This window comes from Octopus bimaculoides, chromosome 14 (assembly GCF_001194135.2).
Source record: "Octopus bimaculoides isolate UCB-OBI-ISO-001 chromosome 14, ASM119413v2, whole genome shotgun sequence".
Taxonomy (NCBI): domain Eukaryota; kingdom Metazoa; phylum Mollusca; class Cephalopoda; order Octopoda; family Octopodidae; genus Octopus; species Octopus bimaculoides.
In genome coordinates this window covers 58,524,546-58,541,200 of record NC_068994.1, presented here as the reverse complement: position 1 = coordinate 58,541,200, position 16,655 = coordinate 58,524,546, and the positions used below count along the sequence as shown (strand labels likewise).

The 16,655-nt window shown below is 38.5% G+C and overlaps 1 protein-coding gene across 4 annotated transcripts in view; it reads right to left on the bottom strand.

Moving 5' to 3' along the window:
• Positions 1–16,655, bottom strand: part of LOC106868598 (pantothenate kinase 3) — a 30,346-nt gene that overhangs the window by 6,750 nt on the left and 6,941 nt on the right. The window contains exons 2-8 of one of the 4 annotated variants that reach the window (XM_052972875.1): positions 12,557–13,359; positions 11,169–11,521; positions 10,138–10,385; positions 9,228–9,404; positions 8,986–9,109; positions 7,257–7,382; positions 55–1,836 (exon numbers count right to left, since the gene is read on the bottom strand). In XM_052972875.1, the coding sequence (XP_052828835.1) occupies positions 1,825–1,836; positions 7,257–7,382; positions 8,986–9,109; positions 9,228–9,404; positions 10,138–10,385; positions 11,169–11,521; positions 12,557–12,596 (1,080 nt within the window). In that variant the 5' untranslated portion in view covers positions 12,597–13,359 and the 3' untranslated portion in view covers positions 55–1,824. Of the gene's footprint in view, positions 1–54; positions 1,837–5,836; positions 6,491–7,256; positions 7,383–8,985; positions 9,110–9,227; positions 9,405–10,137; positions 10,386–11,168; positions 11,522–12,556; positions 13,360–16,655 lie in introns of those variants that run through there. The other 3 variants (XM_014913932.2, XM_014913934.2, XM_052972876.1) reach the window with 3 other exon arrangements.

The window sequence follows — 16,655 nt, the reverse complement described above, 5'->3', positions numbered from 1 at the left end:
TATTCAAACTTTTTCAGTTTTTGGATTCTTCCTCTTCTCTCTCACTTTCTCCTATTTTTCAAATGCTTTTCACCCAGGTCAGCAGATCAATACAACTGAACAAGATCAATCATTCAGTTAATGTCACAACAAAGCAGTCTTTTAAGATATCTTTTATGTTTTTTTTTTGTATTTGGTTTCATTATTGAATTTAAGCAAATGTTGTTGTTGTTGTTGTGGTTGGTTTTGGTTTATATTTACAAAAATTTTTGAAACAAAATACATTTGATTATTGCTGTTAGAGGGGGAGGATAAGGAATATGTGAGTGTGTGTGTGTGTGTGTGTGTGTATATGTAAATATATGTGTGTGTGTGTGTGTGAAGGCACATGGCCTAGTGGTTAGGTATGTTGCACTCATGAGTGTGAGATTGAGGTTTCAATTCCCAGACCAGCTGCATTTTGTGTGCTTCAGGAAAACACTTCATTTCAGTGTTGCTCCAGTCCACACAGCTGTAAATGGGTCACCCCTGCAATGGATTAGACATTCTGATCAAGGGGAACGGACATTGGCCTGCTCGACTAACCAGTGGGTTGGCTTCATTCAAATGCTAAAACAATGCAAAGCGCATTGTGACCAGCGGTGTATAACATCTGATAGTATGGCCGATCACATGATATATATACATATATATATATATATATATGTACATATTAACCCACAAACACAGAATGTTCATATATTAATCAAAGTATAGAGTATTATAGATCTGTCTCAGCCAATCTTACTGGTTATTAGATAACAGGATATTGGATAATCGGATGGCTATGTGTGCAAGGGTATTCCCACTTCAACACACTCATCTACATGTCCATTCACACATAGGTGGAATAATACACTATCACACACACACTTGTTCACTTAACATGTGATTTTGCACACTAGCCTAGGACATACATAATAATTCTAGATCAAATATGAACCAAAGTGAGTGAAACTCCCTGAAAAAACAGGGTCTAGCCTCTGCATCAGACAGGGGCAAAAATCCAAGAAAGAATAAAACCAAATTAACATAAAAGTGTGAGATGACCACCTCACTTCCCTAATGACCACTGCTCCTCCATGATGGCTGCTGCCCCTCCCTGGTGAACCACCTCACCTGTTGTATGTAATGTGCACATCAAATACTAAACCTGGAAAATTTATCTCCTTTTTTTTTTTGTTTTGACTAAATTTTTTTCATTTTATCTTATTCCATAATTCAACCTACAGTGTTCCCCACGAACACACACACACATACACGTGTGTATGTGTGTATATATATATATATATAAATATATACACACACACACATATATATGCATATACATATATGTATGTGTGTGTGTGTGTATACATAAACGTATGCGTATATACATATATATACATAAATGCATGTGCATGTATATGTATGCGTGAATATATACATAGCAGATTGGTAGTAGATGAAGAAAATGTCAAACAATAGGAAAACGAAATTCTTCAGACACAAAAATGAAAACCACAAAAGACTCATCGTTTCTAAGTATTGATGATGACCTTCTCCCTCGATTGCTCCTCCAGGCAAGAACGTCAGTTACCTTGCAACATAGCGAGTGATTGTCTGTGATGTTAGACACATTGGTAAAAATCAAATTCTAACTTTTAATTTCACCAATCAGTGATCAATCTCTCGTTAGGATTACATTATCAGTCATTGCTTCAATGGAGCAGCTTCACAACAGCAGGCTCCATCCTGCTGGCCACAATTTTACAATGGATTCTTTATGACAAACGAAAGCATTTCACCGTAACACCACCGCCTACATTACCAGCCAAACTAAAGAATTTAGATGGAAATAAAACAAACAAACATGTAAATGAAATAATACAAAACAAAAGGAAAAAAAAATAAACAAACCCAAAATCCAACAAATTTCTCCCAAATATTTAATTGAAATAATTTTTTACATCCGAAGGGAGATGTGAGGAGGGGACAGAGTGGGGCTTAGATGGAGAAGATACACCGCCAGAAATACATACACATATATATACATATGCACACATGTATACATGCACATACACATGTGTATACATACACACATCTACATATAAACACATAAGTGTATATACACATATATATATATGCACATATATATTTACATACACACACACACACACACACATAGATCTATGTAAATACACAAGTATCTATGATTATATGTATACATACATATTTATGATTCTATAAGATTAACAATGAAAGCTCTGTTAACAGCAACAAAACACACACATACACACAATATACCCTGGCCACTAACGAACAATAGTCACTGTTTGATGAATTTTGGAGACAACAGTTCAAATTCTTTCATTTGGTGAAGAGGGGCTGAACATGCCATTGTACCCGTGCACCTTGATGGCCACATTGGCAAAAATATGGTAATAGAATCACAATGACCAACCACTTCATTTGATGACCAAATGTTAATGCTATTGCACCAAACATTAGGGTTCTAATAAGGAAATATGGAAAATAATTCTTGAGAAAGAATTATTTTGAACACTTGTGTCTCGCCTCCAATGGTTAACACTTTAACATTCAGATTACTCAGTCAAATGTAATTCTTATTTATCCACACCATTTGGAATTAATCCTGGATTATCTTGTAGCTTTGAGATTTTGATGTGAGTGTAAGGTTGGTGTGAAAGGTCAGATTTGGCTAATATGAACATAAAACAGGATATTTTGGCTGAATATGGCCCGTTTAAATGCTAAAGGGTTAAAAAGTGAAGCCGTTTGCTACAGACACAAACACATATACGTATGAATGTCTACATATGTATATATGCGTGTGAGTGAGTGAGTGAGTGTGTGTGTGTGTGTGTGTGTGTGTGTGTATACAGGAATAAAACTAATTGATGATAGTGATAACATATGTAAGAAGACTAAATTGACACCAGTATATGACTAGTACAATATTTTATTGGCCCCAGAAGAATGAGAAACTAAGTCATTCCTGGAAGGATTTGCCCACAAGAGGGACACACCAAAGTACAATGTGGCACTTTGAGCTTTGAACATCAACTTTGCCATTCTGACTTCCTATTGAAAATAACAAAGATAAAAATATTGATTTCTAAGATGGGCACAGGGCAACCAATGTAGCAGAAATATTAAAACGGTTAAACTGACGGAAGCCCCTGATTCATGCTTCATTTTAATGAAGCCTAGAGAGAGGAAAAGTTAAGATGGCCATGGTAGGATCTAAAATCAGAAGGGAAGAAAGAATTCTAACTAAATACAGCAAGGCATCGTCTTGAATATTCTAACAATTCTGCCATTCTACTGCACTAACAATATTCATACACACACACACACACATATATATATATATATATATGGGAGAATATACAAATAATAACAACAGACGAGGACAGGTGGTGTAAATAACAAAAGTATATATTAGTATGACGCTCGGGAATACGGAAAGTCTTTGACGTTTCGAGCTACGCTCTTCAACAGAAAGAATACGGCGACAAGGAGAAAAACACGGAGAAAAAAAAAATTGAATAGTGTTCAGTCAACGGTCAATCATATATATATATATATATGTGTGTGTGTGTATATATATATATATATATATATATATATACACACACACATAATTATGTATACATATACACACATATGCATATATATGACAGAGATATATACATAGCTACAAGCTTCCATTCTAGCATTACAACAATCTCAATAAACCTAACTTTCATTTTGCTAACATTGATCGTGATGGCTCTCAGGTTTGTGTGTGTGTAGAGAGAGGGAGTTGCTGGAGGAATGTTTCCAGCATTTGGAAAGAAGATTTTGGTGAATGCTTGTCAGCAAACAGTGAATCTTTGCACTTATCCAGTGAATACAGGTATTGATCATTTAACGAATTGCACTTTCTCCTCAATGCCACAAAACCAGAAGGTTTTGTAAATGGATATATGTATGTGTGTATGGATATATATATATATATATATATATATATATATATATACTGAAGGTGCATGGCTTAGTGGTTAGGGCGTTTGGCTCATGATCATAAAGTTGTGAGTTCACTTCCTGGTGACGCGTTGTGTCCTTCAGCAAGATGCTTTATTTCACATTGCTCGAGTCCACTCAACTGGCAAAAGTGAATAGCAGCCGGCCTTGTCACAATTTGTGTCATGCTGAATCTCACTGAGAACTACGTCGTGGGTACACGTGTCTGTGGAGTGCTCAACCACTTGCATGTTAATTTACCGAGCAAGCTTTTCCATTGATCGTATCAGCTGGGACCCTCGTCGTCGTAACTGACAGAGTGTTCGTATATATATGTATAGACACACACACAGACATACAACCATATATATATAACAAAATTATTATTGACGGTCCAACATTGGCTTAACTGCCTGAAACTTTGAAGTCACTGTCGACAACATTTTTGCTTAAGAATAATAAATTTGTACTCTACAAAAGTACAGAGTAACCCATTAGATTAATGTAAAATTGGTCTTATTATAACTGAACATAAAGAAACAAACATTAACTTGACACACATGTGCATAGACGTGTGTCGCCATCGCTTGACTGTTCTCTTCAAGCAGTACAGATGTGGCTCTCCAGCCCTGCTAGGGACTCACACTCCCCTGCATATAAGTGGAGACCATGCCCCGCCACAACTCCATAGCTTCATTCTATCACAGAACTTCCCCCTAACAGTCCTGCACCCCCTCCTTGGCCATGGCCAGCTACAGCATTCAGCACACACTATAGAGATATGAAAAAAGATTAAGCAATGATTGTGTCTCAAGCTATTGAAAGTGAGGAAAGGCCTTGCACAGGGTCACTCCAACGCCCTAAACAATGTATGTATTTGCCAGGGTTACATCAGAATTTTCCGTCTCCTAGAAGGCTAGGGGTCTGCTTTATTTGGAAGCTTAGAGAAGAAATGTATGAATGCCTTGGAATATTTGTGATAGACAATTAACCTAGATTATTGCATATCCTGATTCGGTCAACTGTATAACTCGACCAGAAATCCAAAGTGATTTCTGTCACAAACGGACATTTAATCCTAAATTCTTTACAACTCAATGAAACAGTGATGCCAACCTCTGGCAGCTGCAGCAGACAAACCTCAAGAAACTGGAAGCCAAGAGCATCCCTCTTGGCACACTATTTGCCATATATTTCGGGTGAGTTGCTCCTTTAGATTAGCTAAAGGCATTATGAATGTGTTCAATTCTAACAAAGAGAAAAAAATAACAAGAGGTGTATATGTGTCTATATACATATTAAATAATAATGTTATGGTGTCAAGTTAATCTATTGTAGAGTTAGTTACCTCTGTTAGACTCAATTTGAGAAAGGCAAAATTTTTTTTTTAAATGGTAAAGAACGAATACAATGTGTATGTGTGTGTGAGTTGTTTAGTGAGTGACAAGTTCAAAAAGAAGCTATGTCCAGCCACTAAGAATAAAATATTGAAAGAGGAATCTGAGAGTGAATATAGTTGTTGATTTCAACAAAACACATATTTTGTTTTGCTTATGACTCATCAGGAATAATAAGCAAAACAGAATTTATATTTTGTTGGAACCAACAATTATGGATTAGGTGTTATATATATATATATATATATATATATACATATATATATATATAATATTAGAGGAAAAAGGACAACAAAAGCCAAGGCAGGAAGAGTATCTCAAGTCATTTAGAATGTTTAATTAGGGTAAGGACTTCAAATTCACGTTACCCTAATTAAACATTCTAAATGACTTGAGATACTCTTCCTGCCTTGGTTTTTGTTGTCCTTTTCCTTCTAATATTATATATATCTGCTAATTCACAAGTCTAACATGGCTCCCTAGCTCCAGCCTCAGCTGCGAACTTGGAACCTAACGGATGACCAATTTTAGCACTAAGCACACCTATTTGTTTAGTTCTCCAGGGAACTAAACCCCTCTTATTCTTTATATGCGTGTATATATATATATATATATATATATATATAAATAAATTATACCTGTCTCCCTATGTGTGTGTGTGTGTGTGTGTGAGTGTTTCTAACCAACAGGCCTTCATATATGCACAAATACATACATTCTCTCACTCTTTCTGCCTCTCTTTCTCTCTCTCTCTCTCTCTCGCAGACTCTGACACACATACAGCATAGGAAGACTGCTAAAAGTAAAAAGAGAAGATTTTTCAGCATTATTTCAAGGTGATTGGTAAGCAGTATTGAGAAATGTTACATTTACAGAAGATTGGCAGGTGTGGGGGTGGGGGCAATCATATGGGACTCGGACACGCGTTATATGTACATTTGCATATTTGTGTGTGTATGCAATTGTGTGAATGTGTTTGCCTGTAAGTATAGTTTGTGGTAATGTTATCTGATAGAATCTCCCATATTCATAAGTTCCAGCAGACATCCCATGGCACCGAAATAACCCTGCAAAGAGAGAGAGAGAGAGAGAGAGATAAACTGAATACGGGTGGAAACACAAACACACACAGTCACACACATGTGCAAAGGTTTACACAGGAACACACACAGAATCAGGACTTTGTTGGTTACGACGATAAGTGTTCCAGTTAATCTGATTGACGGAACAACCCGCTAGTGAAATTAACATACAAGTGGCTGAGTATTCCACAGACGCATACACTTATCATAGTTCTCAGGGAGATTCACAGAATGTGACAAGGCTGGCCATTTCAATTACAGGTACAACGTGGTTTTGCCAGTTGAGTGAACTGGAGCAATGTGAAATGCACCGCCAGGTATCGAATTCCTGACCTTGCAGTCGTGAACCAAACACCCAAACCACCAAGCCATGTGCCTTCACACACACACACACACACACCTGCACACATATACAACCTTCTCACTTGCAAACATAGAGACACATACAAATACATATTGCCTCTCATACACACACACACACACGCACACACACAGACACATGCACAAATACAGACACACAAACAAATAGACACAAACACATACACACAAAGACACACACACACACAAATAGACACTCATAAGCACACACACACAAATAGACACACACAAACACACACTCGAATACAAATTCTATTACACCCCTCTCACACACACAGAGATACGTGTGCTTATTTACAGGCATGTATGAGAGAGAGAGAGAGAGAGAGAGAGAGGGGGGGTAGTGTGAGAAGGAGTAAAAGCAAATTATTACCTCATGCTCTAGAAATAACGCCTTGAGGGAACCTCCAGACCAATACTCCATAGCATATGCCAGCAGTTTCATAGATATTGTGTTTACTCGGAGGAAGTTACCCACAAATACAACACGTTCCATTTTCTGAAATGCAACAGAGCAGACACACTGAGATATATATATATAGATATATGGGGTAATGAAGCATGACCTTTGAACGTTGGGCCTCACAGAGGCAATGACAAAAGCCTGAGACCTCTGGAGAAGACTGAGAAGACTCGGAAAATAAAGGGAGTTCCACAGCTGGAACCTCCACCAGTGTCGCATAACCAGCCCCAGCCCCAGCCCACTCAGAAGTTCCTTGGATCGTGGGTTGACATGCCGTGCTTGAGGAGACCTAATGAGTCAAGTACATCAACATCAACATCAATATGAAAATCAAATCAAATGGAAATTGTAGTTGTGACCCCCGTGCCGGTAGCATGTAAAAAGCATCATCCGAACATGGCCAATGCCAGTGTCGCTTTGACTGGCTTCTGTGCAGGTGACACGTATAAAGCATCATCCAATTGTGGTTCCAAAGAGAGGGGGGGGGGCTGGGTGGTTGAGAGAGAGAATAATCAATGATTATTCAACTGGTATTTTACTTATTGACCCTAAAAGGATGAAAGGTAAACTTGACCTCACATGGATTTGAACTCGGAGCACAGAGAATATTGATTCCAAATTTTGGCACAAGGCCAGCAATTTCAGATTTTCTACAGCTGGATGCCCTTCCTAATGCCAACCACTCTGAGAGTGCAATGGGTGCTTTTATGTGCCACTGGAACAGGTGCCATTTGCGTGACACCAGTATCTTCCATGACTGCGATTTTACTTGGCTTGATGGGTCTTCTTATCAAGCATGACATAATGCCAAAGGTCTTGGTCATTGCCTCCGTGAGGCCCCAACACTTGAAAGGAACTTTTCATGTGCCACCAGCATTGGCCACTTTGTCTCTGTGAGGCCCAGTGCTCAAAAGGTGCTTTTTACATGCCACCAGCACCGGTGCCAGTTACATGACACCAGCACCAACATAATCCGAATGCTAAAGGGTTAAAGCTGCTGAGACAACAGACCAAGTTTGTGACTCGTGCAAGGTTGCAGCCAGACTAATGGTGACACGGTAGAGAAGGAGTGAAACACGTAGAGTCGTAAAAGTGAAGAGACAGGTTTGGAAAGACTGGAAGAAACAGCAGGGCAGTAGAAAAAGGATATGGGGGTTGCTTGAAGGGAAGCTAAACCAAAGTGAGAAGTGGAATATGAAAGGTTTGTTAATGTTCAATGATGTTCTAGGATCAGAGATGTGAGATCGTTCTAGATTGTAAAGCAGTGTACACGAGAAGGTTGTGACATTGTGGGCGAGAAGTGTAGAGGGATGGATAATGGGATAGTTGCAACCATTCATATATATCTCAGGTCGGTTCCCATTGAGCAGATCTGTAACCAGACATTCCAGTCATGACCATCTTGTCTTTCTGTACGTCTACAACTACTTTATTCAATGTATGCTTCCTTTTTCAAGACAGCTGGATGGTATTTAAAGGAGATTTGGCTGCTATTTCTAGCAAATCAAGTGACTACATAGGAGCTGTTACTGTAGCTTGTATGTTCTTGAGGTAGGTACATAGAAAACCTTGCGGTTCCAACATTTTCATAATTAAGAAAATAAAGTAGAGTACAGTGGAAGATATTTAAAAGACTTACCTCTGTAACTGCACACATCCTTGCTATGGAACCAATGTTGTTGGTGATGGTCACTAAGGTTGCTTTGGCTAAGTCATGCCGTGAAGCAATGTCACGCCGCTCCTTCAGGTTCATATGACCAAAACTTGAAGAAAGAGAGAGAGAAAACAGAGAAGTTGGGCACACAAGTTCACACACACACACAACTCACCACCAATGCCATCATGCCTTCCCCCGTCCCATTCATTCTACCTTCTACTCACCTGCTGGCCACTGCATCTCCAGACAGACAAAACTTGGTGTAGTCACCACCGTAAATGTCTTTTACCAGTCTGTCTACCTTGGTGCTGTCTCCTTGTGAGGCCATCTGTATTGCTTCTTCAAATGTTTCGCAGCCGGTTAGCAAACAGCAAAGACCCAGGAAGGTGCCGCCACCTAAACTGTACGAGGGCACAGCAGACAAAAGAAGACAAGTTGTAAAGAAAAAAAAAACATCATGGGACAACAAATCGTACATTAGTTTATGTTGCTTAACACCTCAGTTTACCTTGAAAGATCAGACTCATGATCAAAAGCATTCCAGTCATGACCATCCCATCTTTTTGCATATAAAGAACAACATTGTCCAGTGTATCCTTTTTAACCCTTTAGAATTCAGATTATCCTGTTAGATATAATCCTTATTTATTCACATTGTTTTGAATTAATCGGGTATTATCTCTTAGCTTTGAGATGATGCGACTGTTTATTTTTAGAATGACATTGCAGGGTAAGTGTGAGAGACCTGATCTAGTCAGTTTGAACACAAAAAAGGTAGAATATCTGGGCTGGATAAAGCCAGTTTGAATGCTAAGGGGTTAAGCTGGTAATGTGATATTTAAGGAAAATTTGGCTGCTATTTCTAACAGTACTAGGCTTAAAAATAAGTACAAGGGTCAAGGCGGTGCTCCAGCATGGCCACAGTTTAATGACGGATGCAAGTAAAAGAATAAAAGAAAAACCATTTGAGAATCTTCAGAAACAAAAAAAAAAAGAAGCCAAATGAAGGAAAGTAAAACTGTTTTGGAAAACTTAGTCAGATTCGAAACTGAAAGAAAGCTTCACTTGAGAGACACACAGACACTGGTAAAAAAAAGTGTACAAATCTACCTCGAGTGAAAGACGGGTACATACCTGGTCCCACTGACACGCTTGTAGTCATCAGGTGAACGAACAGCCAAAATGCTGACCCCAGATCCAATGTTTACGACCAAATATGGATATGGATCCCTAAAATCAAACGTGACCTTTTCACATTTGTCACAGTTGTCTGGGTTTTTCCAGTAGTAGCATTCTGATTTGTCGTTGTTGCGGTCAATGTAATTAATACCCTTAATGAGGCAGTCGAGTTCATCAAATTTGTGAAGTTTCAATTGAACATGCTGAAGAGAGAAGAGAGGAGAGAGAAGAGAGAAGAGGATGCGGTTACAGGACTTATTCTTTGTAAGCCTAGTACTTATTCTATCAGTCTTTTTTTGCTGAACCGCTAAGTTACGGGGACGTAAACACACCAACATCGGTTATCAAGCGATGTTGGGGGGGGGGCAAACACAGACACACAAACATGCGCACACACACACACACACACACACACACACATATATATACGATCGGCTTCCTTCAGTTTCCGTCTACCAAATCCACTCACAAGGCTTTGGTCGGCACAAGGCTATCGTAGAAAATACTTGCCCAAGGTGCCACGCAGTGGGACTGAACCCAGAACCACATGATAGGCTTTTTTCAGTTTCTGTCAACCAAATCCATTCACAAGGCTTTGGTTGGCCCAGGACAGTAGTAGAAGACAAGATGCCATGCAGTGGTACTGAACCTGGAACTATGTAGCTGGGAAGCAAGTTTCTTAACCACACAGTCATGCCTGCATCTCCAATATCTAAAATATCTACATACACTACACACCATTTACACACATATGTATATACACACACACATATATTTATATAGTCAAACATGTACACACAGAAACACTGATGTGAACACCCACACCCACATGAACCAACATCCTTCCCACATGCATGCAATCAATGTAACACATTGAAAGTTGTTGCAAATGATGATGATAATGATGATGATGATGATGACACAAAAAAAGAGAATAAAAGACAAAACAGGACAATAAAGAACAAGAGAAGAATTTGAAACGTTACCTCTTTGAAATCCGACTCAAATTTAAAAGCGCCACCTCCAGTCGCACAAATTGCCTTTGCTAGTTTGGAGAAATTCTTCGAACGAGCCAATTCAATGAATCGCATCATATCATTGGTCGGGAATCGGATAAAATGGAGGCTGCCCCTTTTACCTCCAATGTGTTGGTCAGGCATCTCCAGGTGGACATCTCGAATGCCCGTCTGGCCATATGCAACATTGCCAGTCAAATATTTCCGTATTGTGCGCAGGGTCTCCAACTGTTCCGTGTCACCTTGGTCCGACACATCTTTTGGCTCAAAGTAGACCAGCTTTGTTAGTGTCCCTCCAATATCCATGCCAAACCAAGGCATCGCTGTGAGACAGATGGAGAGAAGAGTTAGACAGATGACATAAAAAACAAAGACGGACATATACATATAAAATTCTAACCAATATGGAGAGGAAAAATGGAGTGAAATCAAATATACTCCGGAGAATATAAAAAGCCATACCTAAAAAATACAATGCTTTACCGATTCTGCCAATCCAAAAGGACCCAACCTCCAGGACACACATGTATATACACAACAGAGTGAAAAATCAGAAAATAAGACTACTATTACTATGTAATATATATGGCCTTTGGATTTAGAGTCTCATGGGGCTAAGCCCTTTAATATGTGAAACCATTGGTCACTCAATGACTGGACATATCCTTAACTGCATCATCATCATCATCATCATTGTTTAACGTCTGCTTTCCATGCTAGCATGGGTTGGATGATTTGACTGAGGACTGGCGAACCAGATGGCTGCACCAGGCTCCAATCTGATCTGACAGAGTTTCTACAGCTGGATGCCCTTCCTAACGCCAACCACTAACAAGGAGAGCTCAGTAGTGCTGGTGCCACTGTACAGGGTAAAGTGGTTGGTGACAGAAAAGACATCCAATCTCACCAATCCATTTTTAAAAAAAAAATTTCATTGGTCCTGAAATTATGAAATGCAAAAATGAACTCAAAAATGCAACATATGTTCGTTTCAAATTTTAGCACAAGGCCAGCAATTTCTGGGGAGGGGTGGAGGCAAGTCACTTAAATCGACCCTAGAGTTCAACTAGTGCTTATTTTATCAACCCTGAAAGGATGAAATGCAAAGTCGACCTTGATGGAATTTGAACTCAGAATGTAAAGACAGAAGAAGTGGCGCTGAGCATTTTGCTCAGCATGGAACAATTCCTGCCAGCTCATGGCCTGGAGCCAAAACAAAATATCACAAACCATTTTGTCCTACCCACCAACCTTGTCGGCCAATTCACTGCCAACAAGACACAACAATGAAAGAAACAATATAAAAAAAAAACGCAATAAAAAAGACAAAAATATAAAAAGAGAGAAACAGTACTTACGAGGCGTTCCATTGTGGCAACAATTTAATTCCTGGTTCATGGTGTTTATTCCTTAAACACTGAGGTAGAATTGTCTCTTTTACAGATTGGAATTAGATCAAAATGTTTTCAACAAATCAATGTTATTGTGTGTGTATGCGTAAAATTGTGTTGCTTTTATTTAATTTTTCTTTTAGCATATGTTTTTGTGTGTATATGTGTGTATGCATGTGTGTTTGTGTGTGCATGCATGGAGGTTGTCAGTGTGAATAGGTGTATACATGTGCTATATATATGTGTTACGTGTTGTTTATAAGAAATGAATTGTCCGTCTTTGTTTTAGAAACTTGCTTTATTCCTTTGGAAGGTGGCTGCTTAGATTCTGTCTTAAGCAATCATTAGATCAACCATTTACTTATTCTAACTTTTGCAAATAATTATTAATATTATAAGAAACCGATTACAAATATGTTTAAAAAAAAAATGAAATCCCTAAAGTAAATAAAGACAAAGAAACTATATGCGGGAAATCCAATAACGAGCAGGTCAAGCAAGCAGGTGACACACGCACAGCTTTAATTAAGCTGCTGTGTTTTAATTAATTAATTAGTTTAGCAATCAGAACAATGAGTATTACTTTTGATTTTTCACTGAGTTGTCTTGAAAAGATTTGCTGATAGTTGTTCCCATTTATTAACGATTACAACAAAAAGATGATGACACTAATTATGATGATGATGAGGATGACGACAATAATTGTTTCGGTTCTTTGATCTGTAAGTTTGGGTTGTCTTCAGGTGAGGTATGACTGTAAATGTATCCACCTAGAAAATAGATTGGGAAAAAAAAAAGAAATTTGTTATCAGGTTTTCTCAAGAGTTGTCCTCATTAAAAGCATGACAACAATATCATGGAGTTTATTTGAAAGCATATCTTGCTAATTATAATAATTAATTGTATTAATCACAACAAATCTTTAAAGAAAAGGGAGAAAGAAGAGCAATTTTTAGTTTGTCTGAATAACTGTGATTGATTGTGGTAAGTAAATCTGTACGTGTATGTATGTATATATATGCATTTATGTACATGTGTGTTTGTATTCACTTGTGTAATTAAAACAGGAGATTGGAAAATTTTTTGGTACTACTTCCTCACCATTTTCCAATCTCCTGTTTTGATATTATTTTGCAGAAAATATTTCCCAGTATTTTCAACTTTTATGCATATTTCACACAAATAAAATATCTACAAACAAATTTGGGAATACTGGAATTAGGAGATTTGCTTCGAAAGGACACAGCTTGGATTTTAACTGTCTACAGAATGTTGTATGTGTGTGTGTGTGCATGTGGAGGTGCAATGGCCCAGTGGTTAGGGCAGTGGACTTGCAGTTGTAGGATTGTGGTTTTGATTCCCAGACTGGGCGTTGTGTTTATTGAGCGAAAACACCTAAAGCTCCACGAGGCTCAGGCATGGGGTGGTGGCAAACCCTGCTGTACTCTTTCACCACAACTTTCTCTCGCTCTTTCTTCCTGTTTCTGTTGTACTTGTATTTCAAAGGGCCAGCTTTGTCACACTCTGTGTCATGCTGAATCTTCCCGAGAACTACGTTAAGGGTACACGTGTCTGTGGAGTGCTCAGTCACTTGCATGTTAATTTCACAAATTTCAAGAATAAAAGTTTATCCAAAACTGATAAACCATTAAGGAGAAGACAATCTGATTGTCTGCAGACAAGAGAATAGCCGCGGACATGTGTTTCTGCCTTGATAGGTGTCATCATCAGCTTAGCAGTATGCCTAATTATCTTCAACAGACGAGACATAGATACGTAAAAGAAAAAAAAACAAAAAACAAAAAGAACACATTTATGGCCAAGGTGATTTGCATAACTGAAATTAAAATGGGCAAATAGAAATAGGTGAGTGGCCATTGGCATTTCACTTTTTCCTGCCCACTCACCCAGTCCAAACTTCTGTATCACCTGACCTATTCTCACCATCCCCAATATCCCTCAACATCAGGTCTCCACCCATCTTCACCACCATTTCCCTCACTATTGCTCTCTTTGTCTTGCTCTCCTTTCTCTCCCAACGGGGGTATCCCTGTTTCTACTCTACAGCAAGACACCTGTCCCCGTCTCTCAACAAAACAAAGAGAAAGTAAATTAAGGTGGTGCTTCAGCATGGCCGCATTCCTACAAATGAAACCATTCAAAAAATATAAAACGATTGGGTGACTGTGAGTGGAGTGAACTCTGTAGCAAAGATGTAGGTCAAGTGTCTGGCTTGAAAAAGCACTTTCTCTCTCACCAGTCTTGGATGCCTTGGGAAAAAGGAAAAACAAAAATCATTGGTGGGGGTGGGGGTGGCTTCTTGCTTTAAGCTACCAAATGTCAGAGCAACTCAGTGTTTAGTTAGCTCAGCTAATATTAAAAAAAAACAGAAAAATAAAATAGAAATAAATGCACAAAAAAATAAAAGATAAAATAAAATAACATGGTAGTTAACTTAGAGAAGTGCAAGAGATCCTGGTGACAGCTGCCATTTGCTGACCTCTCTTCAGCCATCCACTCCTTTTACCCCAAAACCATGATTGAGGTCACAAGTCAAGTTTTATTGTCACTTTTCTGTTTTGTGTTTTTCAAGTGACATATATTGACTTTTATATAATCTGGTGCAGAAACGTTGTTGTTGTTGTTGTCGTCATCATCATCATCAATTAGAGACTATATTCTAAGGCCAACCGATTTAAAAGTGTGCACTGGGTGCTTTTTGTTTTTTTTTTTGTTTGGTGGCACTGGCACTAGTGAAATGGTTTATGGCACATGTCGAGAGGCACAGAGCATCATAGAGAGACAAGGAACAGGGGGTCACGCTGACAAAGAGATACACAGGGATACAAGGAGATGGTGGTGGTGATGGGGTGTTTTGGAGACCCTCAAAGTACAAGAGAGGAATGGGGACAGGAACAGGTGAAAAGCAGGTAAGTTTGGGAGAGTGTAAGGTGAGCAACAGATGGTTAGAGGGAGGGAGGGGGGCATGATCAGTGGTGACTATCAGATGTGGTGGTGGTGGAAGAGGGGAATGTGAAGGAAATGGGTGTAGGATCAGGGAGGAGGACATGGGAAGTGAGCAGAACAAAAAGTTGGGAGGAGAAGAGCAAGTAATAAAAAGCATACGGGGGAGGGGGTGAGATGACGTAAAGTGGAGGGAGTAGAAATCAGGGGGGGTGTAGCAGTGAGTGTATAATAGAGTGACAAACAAGGGAGTGGAGCGTTACATAAAAATATTTCTATAGTTAATATTTATATTTATGAGTTTAAATAATATAGTTCTATATATGGCGTAATGGTTAAGAGCGTGGGCTATGAATAATAATAATAGTAATGATAACATCGAAAAATACCTTAGAAATCAGAACCCAGGTTCGAAATTTCCCCAAGACACCTGATGAAGGCTGGAGGGTATATCAGCCGAAACGTGTTAACAACAAACAAAATGAGGACAAATATCTGTCAAATGTAAATAATGTAAATAATATTTTGACAGCTTCTATCACTGACTTGTTTCAGTCATTAGGTTGAAACAGCTGTTGGGCTTATTGTAAACTCTTATTTTAATTCCTGATATCGTTTCTTTTCTGTGTAAGTCGGACATTTTTGCATGTAAACATACATTTTTTGTATTAAGTGTATCTAATATTTTTTGTCTATCGACTTGTCTAACTTGCTTCTCATTACATTTACTTCACACATAACATATATGTATATACACACAGACGACAGGCTTCTTTTAGTTTCCATCTACCAAATTTATTCACAAGGCTTTGGTTAACCTGTGGCTATAGTAGAAGACACTTGCCTAAGGTGCCACACAGTGGGACTGAACCCAGGACCATGTAGATGGGAAGCAAGCTTCTTAGCACACAGCCATGCCTGCAGTCTTTATAATTGCATTCCAATTATAAAAATCACGATTATTCAGAGAAATTAATCATAAAAAAAAATGTTATGAAGCTTTAAAAATTGAAATGTTTTGTAATTTAAGCCTATCAAATGCAGCCATTCTTGACATTCCATTCAGCAGACAATGTTATTTGTTTTATGTTCCCATAGAAAC